General features: G+C 41.1%; 1 protein-coding gene across 2 annotated transcripts in view; it reads left to right on the top strand.

Annotated features, from left to right (window-relative positions):
* The first annotated feature begins 3,287 nt into the window (after positions 1-3,287).
* Positions 3,288-27,905, top strand: part of SLC38A10 (solute carrier family 38 member 10) — a 76,357-nt gene continuing 51,739 nt past the window's right edge. The window contains exons 1-4 of one of the 2 annotated variants that reach the window (XM_066586954.1): positions 3,288-4,195; positions 6,693-6,810; positions 12,949-12,994; positions 26,646-26,739. In XM_066586954.1, coding sequence (XP_066443051.1) covers positions 4,106-4,195; positions 6,693-6,810; positions 12,949-12,994; positions 26,646-26,739 — 348 coding nt within the window. In that variant the 5' untranslated portion in view covers positions 3,288-4,105. The remainder of the gene's footprint in view (positions 4,196-6,692; positions 6,811-12,948; positions 12,995-26,645; positions 26,740-27,905) is intronic. The other variant, XM_066586955.1, reaches the window with a different exon arrangement.

Raw genomic sequence — 27,905 nt, forward strand, 5'->3', positions numbered from 1 at the left:
AAATTGTGGTTTTATTGTGCAAAAGTAGTAAAAAATGAAAACTTATATAAACTTGGTATCGCAATAATCGTGCCGATCAGATAAGAAAATGGTCAGGTTATTTGTACCGAATGGTGAACGCCCTTATAACAAAACCACAAAACAATGGCGGAATTTCTGGGTATTCTTTCCAACTACCCCCCAACCCCCCAAAAAAATGTAATGAAAGTTATACAACACATATGTACCCCAGGGTCACACCATTAACCCCTTAGTGACCACCCCATAGTGTTTTTACGTCCTGCTTTAGTGGGCTTTAATCCCCAGGGCCGTAAAAACATGCTCCCTCTGGGGATTAAAGCCAGGTGGGCTGTGAACGTGACAGCTCCATGCTATCAGCTCCTCGCTACCAAAGTAGCCGAGAGCCTGGAGATGCCACGGGGGGCCGTGGTATGCGGTCCCCGGTCACATGATCGCTGTTAGCCAATAGATAATGGCAATCACATAAAAGTTAAAAAAAAAATTGAAGTCTCATCTCTCCTCAGCGATGCGATCGGTGAGAGATGAAACTTCTTACGGGAGGCCTCCGCATTTGAACTCTGACACGATCCTCATCCACGGACTTTCCCCGACTTCTGCGCACGTGCCTGCCGGCAGGATGTTGGGCGCATGTGCAGGAACCGGGGAGGGCCTGGGAGATTTAAAATCTCCTTGCTCCCGGTAGCCGAGAGCCTGGAGCAGTGGCCGGTGGCCTCAATGAGTGGTCCCCGGTTACGTGATAAAAAGGTAGCGATCTACCTTAGGCCGGTCTCACAAGAGCAGATAGAAACTGCGGATTCTGCATGCATGTGATCCGCGGTAATACGCAAATCAATCAAATGCCCTGAATTACACAATATAAACAAAAAAAGGTGTACTGCGCATGACCGCCTGTGTGAGTAGGCAGTTATGCGCAGTACATTACGTGGCTGTACACAGCGCTACGGCCGGGCCCACAGCTGGGATCCGCTGCAGGCCTCCGCAAGCAGATTCCACATCCGGCCGTGTGAGCCCGGCGTTATTCAGACCGCTACCTGTAATACGTAACTTACAAGAAGCCCCGGGAACGTTCGTCTTCATGCAGTTCCAGGAGCAGCTTGTTAAGCGCCTTCTGTGTGAGACTGCTGCACCACAGCAAGATTACAAAGCCTCACAGAGGGCCACTTTTTACACCCCATCCCTGTCACTGAGGTCAAGAAATACCCCCCAAAAAACATGGGAAGGGAACCAGCCTCCGTAATTACCCCTGTCTTCGGACACACCACACAGTTTACATTATTACTTTTATCTAAGATTTAGGGAACCCCAAAAAGGGGGCGGAGTGTGTGTGTGTGTGTGGGGGGGGGGGGGATTATTTTTAGGGAGTCAATATTTTTTCTGCACAAGTGAGCAATGGGGCCTGGAATTTTTTCAGTTGTGCCCTGAAATCCAACAAGTGCTCCTTCCATTATAGGCCTTGCCATGTGTCCTGTAAGTAGGTGAGGGCCACAATGGGTGTGTTTCTAAACACGGGACAAACGGGGGGATCCATTTTGGGGTGAAAGTCTTTATTCCTATGTGCACTGTACAAAAAAACCTGTTTTTATAATGACATAATTGCCAAAAAATGAAAATCGTAATTTTTGCTTAGATTCATTCAGAAGCTGTGGGCTCAAAATACACATCACACCCCTAGATGAATGCGTTAAGGGGTCTAGTTTTTAAAATGGGGTCATTTGTGGGGGTTCTCTGTAGTTTTTGCCCAAGGGCTTTAGAAGTAGACAATGGGGCCTAAAACACCTTCAAGCAAAATGTCTGTTCTGAAAGCCACCGACTACTCCTTTCGGTTTGGGCCCCGTTGTGCATACGGACATAAGATTAGGGCCACAATGGGTATGTCTCTGAACACGGGACAAACAGGGGGATCCATTTTGGGTGCAAATCCTCATTTTCACATCCAGTACAAAAAAACCTGTCCTTAAAATGTCATATTTGCAAAAATATGAAAGTTAATTTTTTCTCTTCTAAATTGCATTAACTACTAAGAAAAAAACTTGTGGGGTCAAAATCCTCCTGACCCCCTCAGTGAATATAGTAAGGGGGGTAGTTTTTAAAATGTGGTCATTTGTGGGGGTATCAATCATTCTGACACCTATCAGCCTTTGTAATCTTGGCTTGGTGCAGGAAAAAAGTGTTCTTCAAAATGCTGATAATTAATGTTAAATTAAAAAAAACCTAATGTTTTTCCTATGTGCACCCAGAATAAAGTAAACAGATGGAAAAATGTATCTTACCAAAACTTTATACAGTATGTTTGCACATATTTGAGATATTGCCATTGAAAATGTGAAAAAAATGACAATTTTTTTTCAAAATTTTCCCAATTTTGGCGCTTTTAATAAATATACCGAAATTCTATTGGTCTATTTTTACCGCCTAAATGAAGTACAACATGTGGCAAAAAAAACAATGTCAGAATCACTTGGATATGCAAAACCTTTACGGAGTTATTCTATGTTAAAGTGTCAGGTTTACAAAATTTGGTCTGGTCATTAAGGTGCAAACAGGCTTAAAAAATACAACTTGTCCAATAAATGAAAACCAGGAGCCGTCATACAGACATGTCAGCCAGGTATGGCTCTGAAAATGGCTTGGCCTGTCACTGAGGGGTTAAACAGCACAGCACCCCGGAGGTTACCCCGCCCCCCACCACCATCCAGATGGTATCCTATTACGACACGTTCTTAACCTAAGCAGTTAGTGCTAATATGCTTCCTGGATAGTCAGCAGGTGGCAATCCCGGAAGTGGGGCAAGAAGCATCGGCTACGGTGGGCATAATTCTGATTTCAGCCGCACTTAAGCAGCGCTGCTGATTAGAGCCACCTGATTGGCTCTTCGGCACCACGTGACTACGTAGCGTGCACGCCGATTGCCTTCAGCAGCCGTGCACTACACACTACAGTTAAGCAGACGTGCACTACACACTACACTTAAGCAGCACGGGGTTAGGTTTATACCTAAACCTAACCCTATACCTAACCCTAAACCTAACCCCGTGCTGCTTAAGTGTAGTGTGTAGTGCACGGCTGCTGAAGGCAATCCGCGTGCACGCTGTGTAGTCACGTGGTGCCGAAGAGCCAATCAGGTGGCTCTAATCAGCAGCGCTGCTTAAGTGCGGCTGAAATCAGAAATATGCCTACGGTGGCCCTTTTGTTGCATCCCCAGTACGGCCCTCTATGGGCGGGCGGGGTCTGCGGGCTCGTCGCATCTGTCGCCACGTCAGTGTTTACGGTAGACACGTCACCCACTGAGTGCCCGCCCCCAGCTGCTGTGCGTCTACTACCCTGACTACAGGCTCACCAACCATCACCTGGGGGCGCCACAGGCAGGATGCGGACCCCCGGGGGCCACAGCTGATGGACCCATCACTGCCTCCAGGACATCTGGACCGGACCTCTTGACTATTTGCTCCTCTGCAGGGGATTTTTGCAATTTACAAATTTGCTACATTTCCTGTGGTTTTTGGATCCGTTGGTAACAAACCTTTTCCCCGGACCTCCGTGACTTTGGGATGCGGGATTGATTTTTTTCAATTTTTTTAAAAAACTTTTTTCCGCCCCTCATTTCTGCAGCGCCGTTATTTATCCTCCCGTTGCGGATTGTCGGGGCGCTGAAAACTAAAGGGCCGTTTTGCAGTTTTTTTTAAGCAACATTATTATGATGATCTCTTTTTAGAAAGTTTAGTATTTTTGATGAAACTTGGGATAAAGCCGCGTTGTCTGAGCGCTCTGCCCGTCCGTCTGGATCGCCCCGCATCCGTAGTGCCGCGTCCCAAAAGTAGGATTTTATTTACCAATTTTCGGTGTCTTTTTCGATCTCTGCTGCAGAATTGGCGCTCGTCGCTGTGGAGCTTCCGCACTTCTATGTTTGTGGTAACGAGCCGCCCGCACCGCTTCTGATCGCTCTGGTATTCGGATGCTGCGGCGCGGTCGTCCGCGGCGTCTATTCTTCATGTAGCGCTCAGGACTTTTGTATCTTGTACAGAGCTGAATGTAACCTTTTTTTTATATCTCGGAGCCGTGAAGCGTTACTTTTTTGGAAGCAAGTATGGCGGCTTCTAACTGGGGGCTCATCATGAATATTGTGAACAGCATTGTGGGAGTGAGCGTGCTGACCATGCCATTCTGTTTCAAGCAGGTGAGTATAGGGGGCGCTAGTGGTGGCCGGCGTTGTGGATGTGTGTCTACTACACACGGCCCGCTCTGACCACAGCCGGTGACCCCGCCGCGTACCTTGTTTTCATGTACCGCAGCCGCTTGTTTGTATTTCCTGCCCACGAGCCATCCACTATGTCATTTGCAGATTTGCTAAATAGCCTTTTAAATAATGGCGGGGTTAGAGTGGGGGGTATCCTGTGCCCGTGTGAAAATGGACTGCGTGCGCAAAAAAGTACAGAACAGCGTGCCGCTAAACGTTGCACTGAGTGTTTTTGCGCATCCGCTCGCCTGCAGCCACTCTTGGCCTTTTTATTCCTCAACACTTAAGGGTACCAAGATAGACTTTTGTCCCCTACCTGTAGGATTGGTGGTCCCAGTCTGATCTGTGGGGGCCCCGTGTCCCCTCCTGTCACTGTGAGCTCCTCTGCAGCGACGCCACGTTGGGCAGAGCAGCTGTCACACTTGTGCCGCACCGCTCCGTTCATCTCAGCGGGCCTGAGGGAATCTGCCAAGTAGCGGCCCTCGGCTGTCTCCGGTGGTCCCACGGAAAATGATTGGCACCGGGCATGCATGATCACCGCGCCATTCGGTCTCCTCACTGCGAAGGGGGACACAGCGCTCCTTTTCTTGGGGCCAGTGGGGTCTCAGCGGTGAAGGAAAATGAACGGCGAGAGCGATGTGGGGGCGGGATTCACGGACCCATATTTCTCTCGCCCGTGTGAAGTTAGCCTGAGGGCCCATCCTCACGGGCATATGCGTGCCAACGCTGTGAATATCCAGCAGCATTGTACGGCACTCTGCCGACAAAGACGGCGTACAGCTGCGATTGCCGCTGCACATCCCCAGGAATATTACGTCACGGACACGTGCGCAGTAGGATTTTTTTTTTCCTCCAAATTGCGCGGTGTGTTTAGAGCAAGGAATGCCTATTGAAATGCTGCCCTCTGTAATGCCCGCCTAGGGGCAGCTTTTCATACACAGTCCTTCAAGGGCAGCGTATAATACACAGAGAAATAGTGTGCTGCCATGTATTCCTCCTGCGTACCGTGCCGCCGTGCCAGCGCGCCAGTGTGGATGGAGGAGTGAAAGTCCATAGACGTTCCGTGGGAAGTTAGTCTATAGCGACGCTATTCCCGTCTGTCTGCTGTGCCCGGCATTGCCCCTCTGCCCCACGCGTGTTTTACTGCGATTACCGCAGCGTTCAAAACGCCCCCATTGTTTTCATTGGGGCCCGGCAGACATGCGCCCAAACCGTGCGATTTTTCAAGCGCTGTCGTCTCTATTTAACAGTGCGTTAATAAGCGCGAAAACACGATCACCCGTCACAATGATGGGGTGCATTAAAAACCGCGGCAATAACCTGCGTCCGAAAACGGTGATAAAATCACGACGTTGTGCCGGCGCTATGTGTGAGAGTGGCCGAATCGCAGATTGCATCCCCCAATTCCGCAACAACGTTCAGAGCAAACGCCTTCACGTACAGATGAGACAATACACTGCAGGAGACGGTAATGCTGTGGATTTTGGAATCCGTACCACGCTCTGACATATATGGAGGTTAGGCAGATTTTCACCCCAGAGTTCCTTCTTCGCAGCGCAGGGAGTGAACACCGCAGGCAACATGAGCCCCAAGTGTCTTGTAGAAACTGGAAAGCTCTAATTGGAGACCAGTGATCTAAAGGTGGCAGCGCGGTGTGGCTGGTTGTACATGGCGAATGAGTGCCCGCCACGCGAGTGGCCCTTATGGAAAGCGGTGGCACGCATCCGCCACGCGAGTGGCCCTTATGGAAAGCGGTGGCACGCATCCGCCACGCGAGTGGCCCTTATGGAAAGCGGTGGCACGCATCCGCCACGCGAGTGGCCCTTATGGAAAGCGGTGGCACGCATCCGCCACGCGAGTGGCCCTTATGGAAAGCGGTGGCACGCATCCGCCACGCGAGTGGCCCTTATGGAAAGCGGTGGCACGCATCCGCCACGCGAGTGGCCCTTATGGAAAGCGGTGGCACGCATCCGCCACGCGAGTGGCCCTTATGGAAAGCGGTGGCACGCATCCGCCACGCGAGTGGCCCTTATGGAAAGCGGTGGCACGCATCCGCCACGCGAGTGGCCCTTATGGAAAGCGGTGGCACGCATCCGCCACGCGAGTGGCCCTTATAGAGGGGCCTGCTGATGGGTTTCATTTAAAAAGCTCCGCACAAGACAAGGGCTCCTCTTGATGGCTTCACCCAATCACTAGTTGTGGGATCCTCCATGATTACCTGTGATTGGTGGATCCTAGTCCAGAACCCGTTAGTATTATCCCAGAATCCCCTTCCAGGACATTTTGGGATGGATCGTCAGAATTAGCCAATATGATAATGTGTGGCTAATGATTGGGGTTGTACTAAATCCATTCTGATGACTGGGATGCTTACAGGAATTACTGCGGCCAGTCTGCCACTTGTGATGCCCCCTAACCGCCGCCTCTTGTCTTGCAGTGTGGCTTCGTGCTGGGGACGCTGCTCCTCATGCTCTGCTGTTGGATGACCCATCAGTCCTGCATGTTCCTTGTGAAGTCCGCCAGCATGAGCAAGCGCCGGACCTATGCTGGTCTAGGTAAGAACCGCCTATGACTCTATCCTTGATGGGTCACTCTGATTCCAAGACGTACATTTAACAGAATTGTTATTTAACCCCTTAAAGGGGTTGTCTCGCGAAAGCAAGTGGGGTTAAGTACTTCTGTAGCTCCTCCTGATTGGCTGGAATCGGCACGTGACAGGGCGGAGCTACGCGATGGCGCGTACAAGGGGCGGAGCCAAAACGCCGCTGCTGCCGAGCCGAAGGGGAGAAGACCCATCTGCGCAAGCGCCTCTAAAAAAGCAAGAAGGCACCGAAATTAGACGGAGACGGGGACGCCAGCAACGGAGCAGGTAAGTGAATAACTTCTGTATGGCTCATATTTAATGCACGATGTATATTACAAAGTGCATTAATATGGCCATACAGAAGTGTATAGACCCACTTGCTGCCGCGGGACAACCCCTTTAAGGATGCAGCCTTTTTTTTTTTAGCTTCCGCACTCACGCCGTCGGGTTACATTTCAGGGAGGGGTGTATGATTTGGATGTAAGGACGTGTGCACCGCTTCGTGGGATGGTTAGGTTACAAGTCTATAAAATCACAGCGTGGCGGAATGAAATGTTAATCCAGGGTTGTCATCGGAAACTGCCCTGTGTCCATGGCGATGACATTAAGGAAATATTTGTCTGTCTTCCGCTGCATTTCTCTACGTGACAGACGCTCTCTCTTAAAGGAACAGCACCCTTTTATATTCTCTTGTGTATGTAAGGTTGAATGCATAGATTCTCATGTGTTATACCCCGCTCTCTGCTCAGACACTATAAACTGGGATAATCCTCGCTATAGGAAGAGGCTGTGGTGGAAGGATATAGAATTGGGGGTGGGGCTTACATAATTAAGAGGTGTGGCTTGTTGGGCAGGTAGTGACCATGAACTCCTGAGCTGACTTCTTCTCACCTGCATCCATGGCCCTGCTTCATATCCATTGTTCAGATCCATTATTGGAGCCAAACAATGAAAACAGCAAAACTGTCCAAATCTGTTACATGCTGGATCCGACCGCGACAAACAGACCCCATTGACTATTACAATGGGGTCTGGCCAGCTGCCCTAAATGCGTTTTAACACCTCAGTGACATTACTAATTTTAGCCTTAAAGGGGTTGTCCATTTGTAAACTACTGATATAGTCTATCTTAGAGTAGGTCATCAATAGTAGATCTGTGGGGGTCCGCTGCCCAGGACCTCCACCAACCAGCTCTTTACTGAACACCAGTGTGCTCATGCACTGATCTGATTTCTGGAGGAAGCAGACAACTCCATTCTCACTGCAGTGGCCCGGCCTGGTATTACACAAAGAGTTCACACTGAAGTGAACATGTGTAATACCAAGCCTGGCCACTTTAGTGAGAATAGGGCTGTCTGCTTCCTCCAGAAATGATCAGATCAGTGTATGAGCACAGACCAAGAGAACAGCAGATCAGCGAGGGTCCTGGACAATTCATAGTATTCAAGGCCTTTTGGAAAGACAGATCCTCAATATTTTACAATCGGGCAACCCCTTAATGATGTAGCTCCCTCCCTTTTTTTTTTTTTTTCATTTTTGTTTTTTTCCCCACTTTAAAAAAAATCATAACTCCTTTATTTATCCATGGACGTAGCTGTATGAGGGCTTGTTTTTTGCGGGATGAGTTGAGCTTTTCAATGGTTGAGTATTTAATGTACTGAAAAACTTTAAAAAAATTCTAAGAGGAGTAAAATTAAAAAAATGACATTCTCCCATCTTTTAGTGCGTCTTGTTTCTACGGCGCACAAACTGCAACAAAAACGACATGATAACTTTATTCTATGGGTCAGTACGATTACTACAAGACCAAACTTGTATAGTTTTTTTTTTTTTTTCCTAAAGACATTTAATTTTTTAAAGTTATTTTCTGCCGCCATCTTCTGCGCGAAATAACTTTTTTTTATTTTTCCATCGACGTAGTTGAGCGAGGGCTCATTTTTTGCGGGATGTCCTGTAGTTTTGTATCAATTCAGAATGCATACGACTTTTTGATCGCTTTTTATTGCGCTTTTTCTGGGAGACATGGTAACTGAAAGTGCATTTCTGGCTGAGGCACTCTTAACCCAAGGTACCACTGTATGTATTTTTCTTTTGATTTAGATTTTCAAATTCTAGATATGGCAAAAGGGGGGTGATTTGAACTTTTTATTCCTTTTTTTTTTTTTTTTTTTTTTTAATTAATAAAACTTTATTGATCTCACTTTCACTTTTTTTTTCAAGCTCTCCTGGGGGACTTCAACATACAGTGCTTTGATTGCTCCTGCAGTATGATGTAATGCTATAGCATTACATCATACTGCTTTTTGACAGGCAGTCTATCAAGCCACTGGGATGTCCTGTAGTTTTGTATCAATTCAGAATGCATACGACTTTTTGATCGCTTTTTATTGCGCTTTTTCTGGGAGACATGGTAACTGAAAGTGCATTTCTGGCGTTCTTTAATTTTTTTTTTTCGGACGACGTTCTCCGTGCGGGGCAAATAATGCGCTACTTTGATAGTTTGGACATTTACGGACGCGGCGATACCAAATACAGTGGTGCTGTTGGTTTAGAGTTTAATTTGTTCCGTGACGGAGCTCTTAACCCAAAACACTCGTAAGTCTAATCAATTTTCCCCATTGAAATGTATGGAAAAGCCATTAATACGTTTCAGATTGTGAAGCTCTCCCATTGATTTCCATGGGGATGGCGTTGCCCTATTGAAAGCAGTAGGACACCGACACCCCGCAGTGATTTTCGGGGAAGGGCTTTAAATATAAGCCCTTCCCTGAAAATCATCCCTAGCTGTAATAAAAAAAAAATATATGTACTCACCTGTCTGCCGGGGCTCAGGTGCGTCTAGTCGCCACTTGTTCTCCCTGCACTGCTCTGAAGCTTTTCAGCAGGCAGGGATTAAAAATGCAGGGAGAACAAGCGGCGGCTAGACACACCTGAGTCCCGGCAGTGGCGGATAGGTGAGCATTTTTTTTTTCCTACAGCTAGGGTTGATTTTCAGGGAAGGGTTTATATTTACAGGGGTTGCTGGCAGGCCATTGCTTTTAATGGGGCAACCGGCAGCAGCAGTGGCCCTATTGAGAGCAAGGCTCTTAACCCGAGCTTTTGCTCTTAAATCAGAGCAAACATTTGGGGGAGAGTCTGCTGTCAAGTCAAAAACCTTGTAAGCTGAGGCACTCTTAACCCAAGGTACCACTGTATGTATTTTTCTTTTATGATTTAGATTTTCAAATTCTAGATATGGCAAAAGGGGGGTGATTTGAACTTTTTATTCCTTTTTTTTTTTTAATTAATAAAACTTTATTGATCTCACTTTCACTTTTTTTTTTCAAGCTCTCCTGGGGGACTTTAACATGCGATGCTTTGATCGCTCCTGCAGTATGACGTAATGCTATAGCATTACATCATACTGCTTTTTGACAGGCAGTCTATCAAGCCACCCCACGGGAATTGCTTGATAGGCAGTCTGCTAAGGTAGCCCTGGGCTTTTTAGAAGGCTCCCAGCTGCCATGATACCTACCAAGATCGTTCAGGGGATTTAAATGCCACTGTCAGTATTGACAGTGATATTTTAAGGGTTAATAGCCGCAATCGGCCGCGCGGCCCATTGCCGCTATAGCCTGCGGTTGTCAGCTGACGCCTGCGCTGTATGAAGAGAAGTCGCCCCGCGACCTCTCTGCAAACATACCCCGACGCTCCAGGATGTAAATGTACGTCCTGGAGCGGGAAGGGGTTAAGGACCAGTAACTTATCTTTTTTTTTTTTAATCCTGTGTTCAAGCAGTATTATTGTTCAGAGCCCCCCAATATCTGAGATCAACTGTTATGTAAACGCAAGTCTGCACTTCATTGCCCTTTATTGAATTTTAAAGGGCCACTGTGGAGATTTACCCCCCCCCCCTCATTCATTATGTAGCTGGCCCCTAAGTATGTACAGGGTTATTCAAAAAGGAACAGATTTGGGGATTTTATTACGAACAAGCTGCAAAAAAGACAGGTACAAAATTCGTGCATCACGTCCGCCATCACTCCTGTCAAGTAGCGATCCTCCGGGGTGTTAGAGGAGCGGCACGTGTTTCCTCGAATCACACTCGCGAGTATATCACACAGCGCGCCATGTGCTTTATTGCCCCATTGAAAACAATGGGTTATGCGATGCGGGAAAACATCGCTCATGTGTATGACTCCATTCAAAAGAATAGGGTTCATATTCGTGCGCGTTTTCTGAATGTCGCAGCACCTCAAACTCGCTCGCGATGGCCGTGTGAATCCGGCCTCAGAAGAGGAAGGTGCAGAGCTTTTGGTTTTTTTTAAATGACATACAGTAAATTCCATTTTCTTTCTATTTGTGTGCCTGAGTTTGCTAAGTGTGAATCCATTGTTTAAGTGCGACGTGAATTCCGGCGTCAATTCCAAAAACAGCCGCCTCGTCACAAAACAAATTTACGAGTGGCACCTCAGTGATCATAAAACTGTGAACGAGGCGCCCGCTGCTGAAATGTGGCAGAGAATGGAACTTGCTGGTATGTCGTAAACACTTTCATTACCTTCACTTAGAAAGTGACCCTCTAAAACCGAACCGACGGCCCGAAGACGGCTGCCAACTTCTAATTTTGGCCTTCGCTTTCTGCCAAGTAGCGCAGGCCCGGCTCAGACAATCTTCATGGATTCCAGACGGATACATTTTACCTGCATTATCTTGTAACAAGACAGAAGTTAGTGTGATTGTTGTACCTGGCCCCCAGGGGATTGTACAGTCTGTCCAAATATTAGGTCTATACATGTTCTCAGTCCTCCTTCTCAAGTGGTAGATCTTAAAATGTCGCACGGTGTGGTAGGGCGCTTGTCCCATCCAGTAGCGCCTCCATGTTGAACTTTCATAGATTGATTGTTCGTTTTTAACTCCTTAAAGGGGTGGTCCCGCGAAAGCAAGTGGGGTTATACACTTCTGTATGGCCATATTAATGCACTTTGTAATGTACATCGTGCATTAAATATGAGCCATACAGAAGTTATTCACTTACCTGCTCCGTTGCTGGCGTCCCCGTCGCCATGGTTCAGTCTAATTTCGGTGTCTTCTTGCTTTTTTAGACGCGCTTGCGCTGTGCGGTCTTCTCCCTTCGGCTCCGCTCGGAAGCATCGGCATTTTGGCTCCGCCCCCTAGTACGCGTCATCGCGTAGCTCCGCCCCGTCACGTGCCGATTCCAGCCAATCAGGAGAACCCCACTTGATTTCGCGAGACAACCCCTTTAACACTACAAGACGTAAACTTACATCCTGTGGATGCCACAGTGAGCCCGCAGCAGGTGCCGGCTTAGACTGATAGCCGGCCTCCAGCAGGGATCTAGGAGAACAGTGATACTGCTTTTAACCCCTACATGCTGCCATCAATGTACATCACGGCATGGAAAGGGTTCACAGAGGAAGTGCGCTCCCTCTATGATGTCATCAGCCCTCCGCGATGGGTTGGCATGGTGGCCTATGATCATTATTGTAAGTGATAGGATATTGCAGTACCGAAGTACTCCAATACATTATCATTGCGATCCTAGGGTTTATGGTTCAAGTCCCCCACAGGGACCTAAAAATGTAATAAGTAAATAAATGAAAATAGTGTAGAAAACGTAAAAAAAAAACAACTAATAAACCCCCCCTGGTTTGCGCACTTTCCCATTTGTGTACAAAAAAAAGCAAAATTTAAACTATCCTACATATTTGGTATTATTGTATCCATAACAACCTGTACCATAAATTGAACACCCTATTTAGATTGTGAGCCCCATGGGGACAGGGCACGATGTAGGCGATAACAATCTGTATAGCGCTGCGGAATAAGTAGATGAAATAATGAAGTGCTGGTACGTGGATTGTGAGAGTTGTAGAGCCCACCTTGCTGCAGTTGATAATGTACCAGTAGTTAATACCTTCTCGCCACGTCTGTGTATCATAGGGCGTATTTTCAAAGCTACGTAAGTGTCTGCTGTTGCGATCAATAAGATTTGGGGTTCATAGAAGTATCCCAGCAATGCTCTGGACTGCAGCAGTTTTGCGAGCTGCTGCTATTTACCCCTTGCTGCTGTTTAAGGTTCTGATGATGCTCTGTTTCTATTCCGCAGCGTTCCATGCGTATGGCAAGGCGGGAAAACTGGTGGTGGAGACAAGGTAACCAAATGAGCCGTTCACTGACATATGGAGTTAGGATGTTACTTTCTATGGATTGTACCGTTGCTTTGTGACTGTTCTGTGTTGGTGTGCATTAAAATGACTTTTCTATAAGAGTGATGGGACCAAAGGATTCCCAATATGGATACGGGGCGCCCCCTGCAGGAACTCCAAGTGATCAGTCGGAATCTGTGGGAGAAACTGTGTAGTTTCCCTGCAGCTCCCCCACAGGTGAAATGGAGCATTACACAGTTCCCATAAAAATCGGTGTGTTGGCAGTGTAATACATGAGTATAAGAAATAACAAAAAAAAACCAGTCCGGATATATAACCTAGCTTTGGGACTTTTGAATATACATCAATATAGTGAAAGAGAAAAGCACATTCCTCCCAGCCTCTGTCAATTCTAAGCTCCAAACGGTCTGGAAGAAATGTGGCTAGAAACGCTTTAGATGTAGGAACACTATATTAACGCCTGTTCGGTTTTCCTCTTCTTAAGGCCTCATGCACACGGGCGTGTTTGCACTGCGGAATCAGTAGGGGGCGTCCACCTCCCAGATTCCATAGCAAACACTGCCCATAGACATGCTATAGCAAATGGCTTTTCTATGTCCTCAAGCAGAAATCACTTGTGATTTTCTGCACACGGAAGGCAAAAATCACAGCATTTTCTGTTTTGGCGCAGATGGCTACCATTGAAGTTAATGGAAGCCATCCGATCCGCTGGCCGTCCGCAGCTGTCACTGCGTACAGGCCACGGAATCCGCGTCATTGCCTAGAAACAGCGTGCTGTCATCAGTACTGCGTATGTGTGCTGGCTGGCATTACAGATAAAGAACACCGTGGACAGGTCTGTGGGGGGCAACAGGCCAGATTCCGCTGCGGGTTCCTGCATGTGGCATCTGACTTGGCCATGTGCATTTGGCCTAACTGGATTTATCGTACACACGAGCGATTGTTTTCCCTTACCGCGATGCTGCGAGTTAAAAAACCCGTTATCAGTGGGGCAATCAAACACGTGGCGATTCTCGTACATTCGCTGCATACGTTAACACGGTACGATTGTCGTTCAAATTCCTGTAGGAGCGTGGGACTTAGAAGGATTCTGAACAATTATCGCCCCGTGTAAATGCGCCATTGCTCCCTGCCCACTGCTAATTTACACTTGCCACCTAACTAAAATGTTTGTTTAGGGTTTTGGTTTTTTTTTACATGAGACGTCTGTGAGGCACTTTAGGGCACAGTAGCGAGAATCGGTATATTCTTGTACATAGGGGGCAGTATTATAATTGGTATATTCTTGTACATAGGAGGCAGTATTATAGTAGTTATATTCTTGTACATAGGGGGCAGTATTATAGTAGTTATATTCTTGTACATAGGAGGCAGTATTATAGTAGTTATATTCTTGTACATAGGGGGCAGTATTATAGTAGTTATATCCTTGTACATAGGGGGCAGTATTATAGTAGTATATTCTTGTACATAGGGGGCAGTATTATAGTAGTTATATTCTTGTACATAAGGGGCAGTATTATAGTAGTTATATTCTTGTACATAGGGGCAGTATTATAGCAGTTATATTCTTGTAGATAGGGAGGAGTATTATAGTAGTTATATTCTTGTACATACAAGGCAGTATTATAGTAGTTATATTCTTGTACATAGGGGGCAGTATTATAGTAGTTATATTCTTGTACATAGGGGCAGTATTATAGCAGTTATATTCTTGTAGATAGGGAGGAGTATTATAGTAGTTATATTCTTGTACATACAAGGCAGTATTATAGTAGTTATATTCTTGTACATAGGAGGCAGTATTATAGTAGTTATATTCTTGTACATAGGGGGCAGTATTATAGTAATTATATTCTTGTACATAGGGGCAGTATTATAGCAGTTATATTCTTGTAGATAGGGAGGAGTATTATAGTAGTTATATTCTTGTACATACAAGGCAGTATTATAGTAGTTATATTCTTGTACATAGGAGGCAGTATTATAGTAGTTATATTCTTGTACATAGGGGGCAGTATTATAGTAGTTATATTCTTGTACATAGGATGCAGTATTATAGTAGTTATATTCTTGTACATAGGAGGCAGTATTATAGTAGTTATATTCTTGTAGATAGGGAGGAGTATTATAGTAGTTATATTCTTGTACATACAAGGCAGTATTATAGTAGTTATATTCTTGTACATAGGAGGTAGTATTATAGTAGTTATATTCTTGTACATAGGAGGCAGTATTATAGTAGTTATATTCTTGTACATAGGAGGCAGTATTATAGTAGTTATATTCTTGTACATAGGAGGCAGTATTATAGTAGTTATATTCTTGTACATAGGAGGCAGTATTATAGTAGTTATATTCTTGTACATAGGAGGCAGTATTATAGTAGATATATTCTTGTACATAGGGGGCAGTATTATAGTAGTTATATTCTTGTATATATGGAGCAGTATTATAGTAGTTATATTCTTGTATATATGGAGCAGTATTATAGTAGTTATATTCTTGTACATAAGGGGCAGTATTATAGTACATATATTCTTGTATATATGGAGCAGTATTATAGTAGTTATATTCTTGTATATATGGAGCAGTATTATAGTAGTTATATTCTTGTACATAGGGGGCAGTATTATAGTAGTTATATTCTTGTACACAGGGGTCAGTATTATAGTAGTTATATTCTTGTACATAGGAGCAGTATTATAGTAGTTATATTCTTGTACATAGGGGGCAGTATTATAGTAGTTGTATTCTTGTACATAGGGAGCAATATTACAGCAGTTATATTCTTGTACATAGGAGCAGTATTATAGTAGTTATATTCTTGTACATAGGAGGCGGTATTATAGTAGTTATATTCTTGTACATAGGAGCAGTATTATAGTAGTTATATTCTTGTACATAGGGTGGCAGTATTATAGTGGTTATATTCTTGTACATAGAGGCAGTATTATAGTTGTTATATTCTTGTACACAGGCAGTATTATAGTTGTTATATTCTTGTACACAGGGGCAGTATTATAGTAGTTATATTCTTGTACATAGGGTGGCAGTATTATAGTGGTTATATTCTTGTACATAGAGGCAGTATTATAGTAGTTATATTCTTGTACATAGGGGGCAGTATTATAGTAGTTATATTCTTGTACATAGGGTGGCAGTATTATAGTGGTTATATTCTTGTACATAGAGGCAGTATTATAGTAGTTATATTCTTGTACATAGGGGGCAGTATTAGAGTAGTTATATTCTTGTACATAGGGAGCAGTATTATAGTAGTTATATTCTTGTACATAGGGGGCAGTATTATAGTAGTTATATCCTTGTACATAGGGGGCAGTATTATAGTAGTATATTCTTGTACATAGGGGGCAGTATTATAGTAGTTATATTCTTGTACATAAGGGGCAGTATTATCGTAGTTATATTCTTGTACATAGGGGCAGTATTATAGCAGTTATATTCTTGTAGATAGGGAGGAGTATTATAGTAGTTATATTCTTGTACATACAAGGCAGTATTATAGTAGTTATATTCTTGTACATAGGGGGCAGTATTATAGTAGTTATATTCTTGTACATAGGGGCAGTATTATAGCAGTTATATTCTTGTAGATAGGGAGGAGTATTATAGTAGTTATATTCTTGTACATACAAGGCAGTATTATAGTAGTTATATTCTTGTACATAGGAGGCAGTATTATAGTAGTTATATTCTTGTACATAGGGGGCAGTATTATAGTAATTATATTCTTGTACATAGGGGCAGTATTATAGCAGTTATATTCTTGTAGATAGGGAGGAGTATTATAGTAGTTATATTCTTGTACATACAAGGCAGTATTATAGTAGTTATATTCTTGTACATAGGAGGCAGTATTATAGTAGTTATATTCTTGTACATAGGGGGCAGTATTATAGTAGTTATATTCTTGTACATAGGATGCAGTATTATAGTAGTTATATTCTTGTACATAGGAGGCAGTATTATAGTAGTTATATTCTTGTAGATAGGGAGGAGTATTATAGTAGTTATATTCTTGTACATACAAGGCAGTATTATAGTAGTTATATTCTTGTACATAGGAGGTAGTATTATAGTAGTTATATTCTTGTACATAGGAGGCAGTATTATAGTAGTTATATTCTTGTACATAGGAGGCAGTATTATAGTAGTTATATTCTTGTACATAGGAGGCAGTATTATAGTAGTTATATTCTTGTACATAGGAGGCAGTATTATAGTAGTTATATTCTTGTACATAGGAGGCAGTATTATAGTAGATATATTCTTGTACATAGGGGGCAGTATTATAGTAGTTATATTCTTGTATATATGGAGCAGTATTATAGTAGTTATATTCTTGTATATATGGAGCAGTATTATAGTAGTTATATTCTTGTACATAAGGGGCAGTATTATAGTACATATATTCTTGTATATATGGAGCAGTATTATAGTAGTTATATTCTTGTATATATGGAGCAGTATTATAGTAGTTATATTCTTGTACATAGGGGGCAGTATTATAGTAGTTATATTCTTGTACACAGGGGTCAGTATTATAGTAGTTATATTCTTGTACATAGGAGCAGTATTATAGTAGTTATATTCTTGTACATAGGGGGCAGTATTATAGTAGTTGTATTCTTGTACATAGGGAGCAATATTACAGCAGTTATATTCTTGTACATAGGAGCAGTATTATAGTAGTTATATTCTTGTACATAGGAGGCGGTATTATAGTAGTTATATTCTTGTACATAGGAGCAGTATTATAGTAGTTATATTCTTGTACATAGGGTGGCAGTATTATAGTGGTTATATTCTTGTACATAGAGGCAGTATTATAGTTGTTATATTCTTGTACACAGGCAGTATTATAGTTGTTATATTCTTGTACACAGGGGCAGTATTATAGTAGTTATATTCTTGTACATAGGGTGGCAGTATTATAGTGGTTATATTCTTGTACATAGAGGCAGTATTATAGTAGTTATATTCTTGTACATAGGGGGCAGTATTATAGTAGTTATATTCTTGTACATAGGGTGGCAGTATTATAGTGGTTATATTCTTGTACATAGAGGCAGTATTATAGTAGTTATATTCTTGTACATAGGGGGCAGTATTAGAGTAGTTATATTCTTGTACATAGGGGGCAGTATTAGAGTAGTTATATTCTTGTACATAGGGAGCAGTATTATAGTAGTTATATTCTTGTACATAGGGGCAGTATTATAGTAGTTATATTCTTGTACATAGGGGGGCAGTATTATAGTAGTTATATTCTTGTACATAGGGGGCAGTATTATAGTAGTTATATTCTTGTACATAGGGGGCAGTATTATAGTAGTTATATTCTTGTACATAGGAGGTAGTATTATAGTAGTTATATTCTTGTACATAGGGGGCAGTATTATAGTAGTTATATTCTTGTACATAGTTGCCAGTATTATAGTACTTATATTCTTGTACATAGGGTGGCAGTATTATAGTGGTTATATTCTTGTACATAGGAGCAGTATTATAGTAGTTATATTCTTGTACATGGGAGGCAGTATTATAGTAGTTTAATACTGCCCCCTATGTGCAAGAATATTAGTAGTTATATTCTTGTATATAGAAGCAGTATTATAGTAGTTATATTCTTGTACATAGGGGGGGGCAGTATTATAGTAGTTATATTCTTGTACATAGGGGGGGCAGTATTATAGTAGTTATATTCTTGTACATGGTGGACAGTATTATAGTAGTTACATTCCAGTACATAGGAGCAGTATTATAGTAGTTATATTCTTGTACATAGGGGCAGTATTATAGTAGTTATATTCTTGTACATAGGGAGCAGTATTATAGCAGTTATGTTCTTGTACATAGGGGACAGTATTATAGTAGTTATGTTCTTGTACATGGGGAGCAGTATTATAGTCGTTATATCCTTGTACGTAGGGGGGGCAGTATTATAGTAGTTATATCCTTGTACGTAGGGGGGGCAGTATTATAGTAGTTATATTCTTGTACATGGGGGGGGCAGTATTATAGTAGTTATATTCTTGTACATAGTGGGCAGTATTATAGTAGTTATATTCTTGTACATAGTGGGCAGTATTATAGTAGTTATAGTCTTGCACATAGGGGGCAGTATTATAGTAGTTATATTCTTGTACATAGGGGGCAGTATTATAGTAGTTATATCCTTGTACATAGGGGGCAGTATTATACTAGTTATATTCTTGTATATACGGAGCAGTATTATAGTAGTTATATCCTTGTACATAGGGGGCAGTATTATAGTAGTTATATTCTTGTATATACGGAGCAGTATTATAGTAGTTGTATTCTTGTACATGGGGAGCAGTATTATAGCAGTTGTATTCTTGTACATGGGGGGCAGTATTATAGCAGTTTTATTCTTGTACATGGGGGACAGTATTATAGTAGTTATATTCTTGTATATAGAAGCAGTATTATAGTAGTTATATTCTTGTACATAGCGGGGCAGTATTACAGTAATTACATTCTTGTACATAGGGGGCAGTATTATAGTAGCTATATTCTAGTACATGGGGGGCAGTATTATAGCAGTTATATTCTTGTACATAGGGGGGGGGGGCAGTATTATAATAGTTATGTATTATGTACTGTCCACCATGTATTATAGTAGCGGTATAATAGTACATGGTGGACAGTATTATAGTAGTTACATTCCAGTACATAGGAGCAGTATTATAGTAGTTATATTATTGTACATAGGTCGTATTATAGTAGTTATATTCTTGTACATAGGGGGGCAGTATTATAGTAGTTATATTCTTGTACATAGGGGGCAGTATTATAGTAGTTATATTCTTGTACACAGGAGGCAGTATTATAGTAGTTATATTTAGTACATATGAGGCAGTATTATAGCAGTTATGTCCTTGTACATAGGCGGCAGTATTATAGTAGTTATATTCTTATACATTGGAGGCAGTATTATAGTAGTTATGTTCTTGTACATAGGGGGCAGTATTATAGTAGTTGTATTCTTGTACATAGGGAGCAGTATTACAGCAGTTATATTCTTGTACATAGGAGCAGTATTATAGTAGTTATGTTCTTGTACATAGGGTGGCAGTATTATAGTGGTTATATTCTTGTACATAGAGGCAGTATTATAGTTGTTATATTCTTGTACACAGGCAGTATTATAGTTGTTATATTCTTGTACACAGGGGCAGTATTATAGTAGTTATATTCTTGTACATAGGGTGGCAGTATTATAGTGGTTATATTCTTGTACATAGAGGCAGTATTATAGTAGTTATATTCTTGTACATAGGGGGCAGTATTATAGTAGTTATATTCTTGTACATAGGGTGGCAGTATTATAGTGGTTATATTCTTGTACATAGGGTGGCAGTATTATAGTGGTTATATTCTTGTACATAGAGGCAGTATTATAGTAGTTGTATTCTTGTACATAGGGGGCAGTATTAGAGTAGTTATATTCTTGTACATAGGGAGCAGTATTATAGTAGTTATATTCTTGTACATAGGGGCAGTATTATAGTAGTTATATTCTTGTACATAGGGGGGCAGTAGTATAGTAGTTATATTCTTGTACATAGGGGGCAGTATCATAGTAGTTATATTCTTGTACATAGGAGGTAGTATTATAGTAGTTATATTCTTGTACATAGGGGGCAGTATTATAGTAGTTATATTCTTGTACATAGTTGCCAGTATTATAGTACTTATATTCTTGTACATAGGGTGGCAGTATTATAGTGGTTATACTCTTGTACATAGGAGCAGTATTATAGTAGTTATATTCTTGTACATGGGAGGCAGTATTATAGTAGTTATATTCTTGCACATAGGGGGCAGTATTATAGTAGTTATATTCTTGTATATAGAAGCAGTATTATAGTAGTTATATTCTTGTACATAGCGGGGCAGTATTACAGTAATTACATTTTTGTACATAGGGGGTAGTATTATAGTAGCTATATTCTAGTACATGGGGGGCAGTATTATAGCAGTTATATTCTTGTACATAGGGGGGGGCAGTATTATAGTAGTTATATTCTTGTACATAGGGGGGGCAGTATTATAGTAGTTATATTCTTGTACATGGTGGACAGTATTATAGTAGTTACATTCCAGTACATAGGAGCAGTATTATAGTAGTTATATTATTGTACATAGGGGCAGTATTATTGTAGTTCTCTTCTTGTACATAGGGGCACTATTATAGTAGTTGTATTCTTGTACATAGGGGCACTATTATAGTAGTTATATTCTTGTACATAGGGAGCAGTATTATAGTAGTTATGTTCTTGTACATAGGGGACAGTATTATAGTAGTTATGTTCTTGTACATAGGGAGCAGTATTATAGTAGTTATGTTCTTGTACATAGGGGGCAGTATTATAGTAGTTATGTTCTTGTACATAGGGGGCAGTATTATAGTAGTTATGTTCTTGTACATAGGGAGCAGTATTATAGTAGTTATGTTCTTGTACATAGTGGGCAGTATTATAGTCGTTATATCCTTGTACGTAGGGGGGGCAGTATTATAGTAGTTATATCCTTGTACGTAGGGGGGGCAGTATTATAGTAGTTATATTCCTGTACATGGGGGGGCAGTATTATAGTAGTTATATTCTTGTACATAATGGGCAGTATTATAGTAGTTATATTCTTGTACATAGGGGGCAGTATTATAGTAGTTATATCCTTGTACATAGGGGGCAGTATTATAGTAGTATATTCTTGTACATAAGGGGCAGTATTATAGTAGTTATATTCTTGTACATAGGGGCAGTATTATAGCAGTTATATTCTTGTAGATAGGGAGGAGTATTATAGTAGTTATATTCTTGTACATACAAGGCAGTATTATAGTAGTTATATTCTTGTACATAGGGGGCAGTATTATAGTAGTTATATTCTTGTACATAGGGGCAGTATTATAGCAGTTATATTCTTGTAGATAGGGAGGAGTATTATAGTAGTTATATTCTTGTACATACAAGGCAGTATTATAGTAGTTATATTCTTGTACATAGGAGGCAGTATTATAGTAGTTATATTCTTGTACATAGGGGGCAGTATTATAGTAATTATATTCTTGTACATAGGATGCAGTATTATAGTAGTTATATTCTTGTACATAGGATGCAGTATTATAGTAGTTATATTCTTGTACATAGGAGGCAGTATTATAGTAGTTATATTCTTGTAGATAGGGAGGAGTATTATAGTAGTTATATTCTTGTACATACAAGGCAGTATTATAGTAGTTATATTCTTGTACATAGGAGACAGTATTATAGTAGTTATATTCTTGTACATAGGAGGCAGTATTATAGTAGTTATATTCTTGTACATAGAGGGCAGTATTATAGTAGTTATATTCTTGTACATAGGAGGCAGTATTATAGTAGTTATATTCTTGTACATAGGAGGCAGTATTATAGTAGATATATTCTTGTACATAGGGGGCAGTATTATAGTAGTTATATTCTTGTATATATGGAGCAGTATTATAGTAGTTATATTCTTGTATATATGGAGCAGTATTATAGTAGTTATATTCTTGTACATAAGGGGCAGTATTATAGTACATATATTCTTGTATATATGGAGCAGTATTATAGTAGTTATATTCTTGTATATATGGAGCAGTATTATAGTAGTTATATTCTTGTACATAGGGGGCAGTATTATAGTAGTTATATTCTTGTACACAGGGGTCAGTATTATAGTAGTTATATTCTTGTACATAGGAGCAGTATTATAGTAGTTATATTCTTGTACATAGGGGGCAGTATTATAGTAGTTGTATTCTTGTACATAGGGAGCAATATTACAGCAGTTATATTCTTGTACATAGGAGCAGTATTATAGTAGTTATATTCTTGTACATAGGAGGCGGTATTATAGTAGTTATATTCTTGTACATAGGAGCAGTATTATAGTAGTTATATTCTTGTACATAGGGTGGCAGTATTATAGTGGTTATATTCTTGTACATAGAGGCAGTATTATAGTTGTTATATTCTTGTACACAGGCAGTATTATAGTTGTTATATTCTTGTACACAGGGGCAGTATTATAGTAGTTATATTCTTGTACATAGGGTGGCAGTATTATAGTGGTTATATTCTTGTACATAGGGGGCAGTATTATAGTAGTTATATTCTTGTACATAGGGTGGCAGTATTATAGTGGTTATATTCTTGTACATAGAGGCAGTATTATAGTAGTTATATTCTTGTACATAGGGGGCAGTATTAGAGTAGTTATATTCTTGTACATAGGGAGCAGTATTATAGTAGTTATATTCTTGTACATAGGGAGCAGTATTATAGTAGTTATATTCTTGTACATAGGGGGGCAGTATTATAGTAGTTATATTCTTGTACATAGGGGGCAGTATTATAGTAGTTATATTCTTGTACATAGGAGGTAGTATTATAGTAGTTATATTCTTGTACATAGGGGGCAGTATTATAGTAGTTATATTCTTGTACATAGTTGCCAGTATTATAGTACTTATATTCTTGTACATAGGGTGGCAGTATTATAGTGGTTATATTCTTGTACATAGGAGCAGTATTATAGTAGTTTAATACTGCCCCCTATGTGCAAGAATATTAGTAGTTATATTCTTGTATATAGAAGCAGTATTATAGTAGTTATATTCTTGTACATAGGGGGGGGCAGTATTATAGTAGTTATATTCTTGTACATGGTGGACAGTATTATAGTAGTTACATTCCAGTACATAGGAGCAGTATTATAGTAGTTATATTCTTGTACATAGGGGCAGTATTATAGTAGTTATATTCTTGTACATAGGGAGCAGTATTATAGCAGTTATGTTCTTGTACATAGGGGACAGTATTATAGTAGTTATGTTCTTGTACATGGGGAGCAGTATTATAGTCGTTATATCCTTGTACGTAGGGGGGGGCAGTATTATAGTAGTTATATCCTTGTACGTAGGGGGGGCAGTATTATAGTAGTTATATTCTTGTACATGGGGGGGGCAGTATTATAGTAGTTATATTCTTGTACATAGTGGGCAGTATTATAGTAGTTATATTCTTGTACATAGTGGGCAGTATTATAGTAGTTATAGTCTTGCACATAGGGGGCAGTATTATAGTAGTTATATTCTTGTACATAGGGGGCAGTATTATAGTAGTTATATCCTTGTACATAGGGGGCAGTATTATAGTAGTTATATTCTTGTATATACGGAGCAGTATTATAGTAGTTATATCCTTGTACATAGGGGGCAGTATTATAGTAGTTATATTCTTGTATATACGGAGCAGTATTATAGTAGTTGTATTCTTGTACATGGGGAGCAGTATTATAGCAGTTGTATTCTTGTACATGGGGGGCAGTATTATAGCAGTTTTATTCTTGTACATGGGGGACAGTATTATAGTAGTTATATTCTTGTATATAGAAGCAGTATTATAGTAGTTATATTCTTGTACATAGCGGGGCAGTATTACAGTAATTACATTCTTGTACATAGGGGGCAGTATTATAGTAGCTATATTCTAGTACATGGGGGGCAGTATTATAGCAGTTATATTCTTGTACATAGGGGGGGGGGGGCAGTATTATAATAGTTATGTATTATGTACTGTCCACCATGTATTATAGTAGCGGTATAATAGTACATGGTGGACAGTATTATAGTAGTTACATTCCAGTACATAGGAACAGTATTATAGTAGTTATATTATTGTACATAGGTCGTATTATAGTAGTTATATTCTTGTACATAGGAGGTAGTATTATAGTAGTTATATTCTTGTACATAGGGGGGCAGTATTATAGTAGTTATATTCTTGTACATAGGGGGCAGTATTATAGTAGTTATATTCTTGTACACAGGAGGCAGTATTATAGTAGTTATATTTTGTACATATGAGGCAGTATTATAGCAGTTATGTCCTTGTACATAGGGGGCAGTATTATAGTAGTTATGTTCTTGTACATAGGGGGCAGTATTATAGTAGTTGTATTCTTGTACATAGGGAGCAGTATTACAGCAGTTATGTTCTTGTACATAGGGAGCAGTATTTTAGCAGTTATGTTCTTGTACATAGGGGGCAGTATTATAGTAGTTATATTTTTGTACATAGGGGTCAGTATTATAGTAGTTTGCACAGTATCCTATTCCTTTACACAGGTGGCAGCATAGTATTACATGGCAGACAGTATTATAATATCTGCTAGAATACGTTATAATACTGCCCACTATGTAGAAAAATACAAGTACTATATGGTGTAAATATTTTTAAAATGTGATATGAGTTATTTGACTATTGGTGATTATTTAATTGTACTAACCGTAAATAATTACCTCGTTGTTTCACATCATTTATATACCCTGCATGATCCGTATTGTAGTACTTAGGGAAAAAAATCCCCTGTGACTGAAACGTTGCAGAAGGCCTCCCTCACACATGAATGCAGCAATTTCAAATGCGACACTTTGCTGCGATTTTATTTTTGCTTTCGCCTGCAGGTCTCTGCAGCTGACAGCGTGTTCATTGTGATGGGCGATGAGGTGCGCTTAACTGACAAAGATAGAGCAGATGGCGCTCGAAAATTGCGGCAGTGGAGAGCGTCGTCCTGCGACGCGATTGAGCGCGTGCCTAGAAGGCCACATTGATTTAAATGGGAGCGTTACACTGCGGTTAATGAGGCGTTCAAAACGCCATGTTATTTGTGGCAAAAAGCGCCTGTATGAGAGCGGCCCTAATGTGGGCGAGCAAGCCGTTCTCGGTTATCGCACCATTCCAGAGATGGCACAATGTGCGGGCAGTGAATTTCTAAATCGGGGTGTAGATCGCTGGCACCTTGAACTGCTACTGTTTGCAGAAGTGCTGCTGCTTCCCGCTTTGGGATGTTTAATCTTCTAGTTAATTTCTGATTTTCTTCCCTTCAGGGCATCTGACAGCATGAGGCTAGGTGGTTGTCACCTGCTGATTTGTGGGGTCTGACACCTGGTACCCCCACTGGTCATAAGAATTGCGAAGCATCAGCCTTGTACATATGTCCACCTGGTGGAAACTAATGCAGATTTTTCGGCACAGAATCCATTTCTAAGACCCTGGCGCAAATCTGCAGCTGAACCCTGATTTTCTGCGATGGATCTGCATACTGATTTAGCCCTTATGAAGGGCGGAATCCACAATGCAGACCTGCGGTAGGGACTGACCTGTCTTTACCTATGGTTTATATATATATATATTTTTTTTCACAGCACAGATTTCAAATCTGTAGTGGAAAAATCCATATCCTGAAGATAGCGACGTGGATTCCCAATCAGATGGGATGCAAATTCAGCACCAAAATCTGATGTGAGCGTGCCCTAAATGAATGGGGCTGAGTTGCAGTATCCGCACAGCGCCGGGCCATTGTGGTAGTGGGCAGGTAACGGTGGACGGAATCCCACCAAACAGCAAGTGACGCCATATCTTAGTGATATGCTGTTAGTTGTCCTGGCTGGGATACCATTTAGCCTTAGTGTCCGTGTAATATCCAGGTGGAACAACTCTTGTTTGGGTCTCTTCCTGCTGCGTACATCTTGCTGTCCTCTTATCTTTTACAGTATGATTGGACTCATGTTGGGAACCTGCATCGCATTCTACGTTGTGATCGGAGACCTCGGTTCATCCTTCTTTGCCCGGTTGCTTGGCTTGCAGGTAATATGGGCCTATTTAATAATATGGGTCTGGGTAATATGGGTCTATTTAATAATACTCAGAACTATACTGAGTGCATCAAACAGCTGTATGCGATGGTGCTGTCACTGAGAGAACCATAAATCACTGAGGCAGAGGGATACAAAAAAGTACCTCAATTTATTCACTGTGTGGATCCCCTAAAATATAACTTTTATTAAATAATTAAAAAAAAATGTAATGCCTCACAGACACCACAAAGAACAAAAAAGACAAGAAAGGGACAAAATTAACTCCAAACAAGAACTAGAAGCCCGCTAGTTTCAGCACTTAAACTGACTAGATGAATGAGAAAGGGGTATTTGGTTGCAATATTCCCCTGACCACCAAAATCATTTATGACACCGTAACACATGTAGTGTCACACTCTCAGAACTAGATCGGGGGGAGTGATTGAAAAATATCACCTTAATAGTGCGGTGCGGGGCTCGTGACACAGTGATAGTCACTTAATAGGGCTGGTTTCCAGAAAATGACTGACTTAATGTTAGTCAATCAGGACTTTAATATTAAGTTCAGTTATGGTTAATGCCCTGACCGTAAAATTCTGAAAGATTCGATGATTCGTGTACTGTTGGTCAGTAAAAACGGATCAACAACCTGATTGTTCAATTTATAGTTGGTTCAACGCGTTTCTGTCAAGTATTGACTCATCAGGAACCTAGATACAAAACGACTGTCCTCTAATATATTCGGTACAATCACTGTAGGAAAGCATATAGTTGTTAGACGTCAACTTAAAGGTGCCCTTCAGTATAGATATAGAGGCGCTCCAACCAACAGATATTTTGAATTGGTCGCCTTTAGATGAGAGCCCTCACGAACAACCTCCAAGGTGCTATTGTAGCCTCAAGAATACAAACGTGATGGCTACAAAAGGAGTATCTGACCTGGAAGAATCCCAAACTAGACTGAGGTAATACCCAAATAGAGCCAATCTTTAATACTAGGCTAACTCTCAGGGATGAGCCCCAGTTAGACCCTAACTAATTCTAGTATAATAGGAAAGCGTAGACGAGACAGCATCTCCAGTCTGGATGGTAGATTGGAGAGTAATGCGAGAACCATCTCTTCCCTGTTGATGACGAATAGCTATTTCCATACCGTCCTCTACCAGCGCTATCCTA

Source organism: Eleutherodactylus coqui, chromosome 13 (assembly GCF_035609145.1).
Source record: "Eleutherodactylus coqui strain aEleCoq1 chromosome 13, aEleCoq1.hap1, whole genome shotgun sequence".
Classification (NCBI taxonomy): Eukaryota; Metazoa; Chordata; class Amphibia; order Anura; family Eleutherodactylidae; genus Eleutherodactylus; species Eleutherodactylus coqui.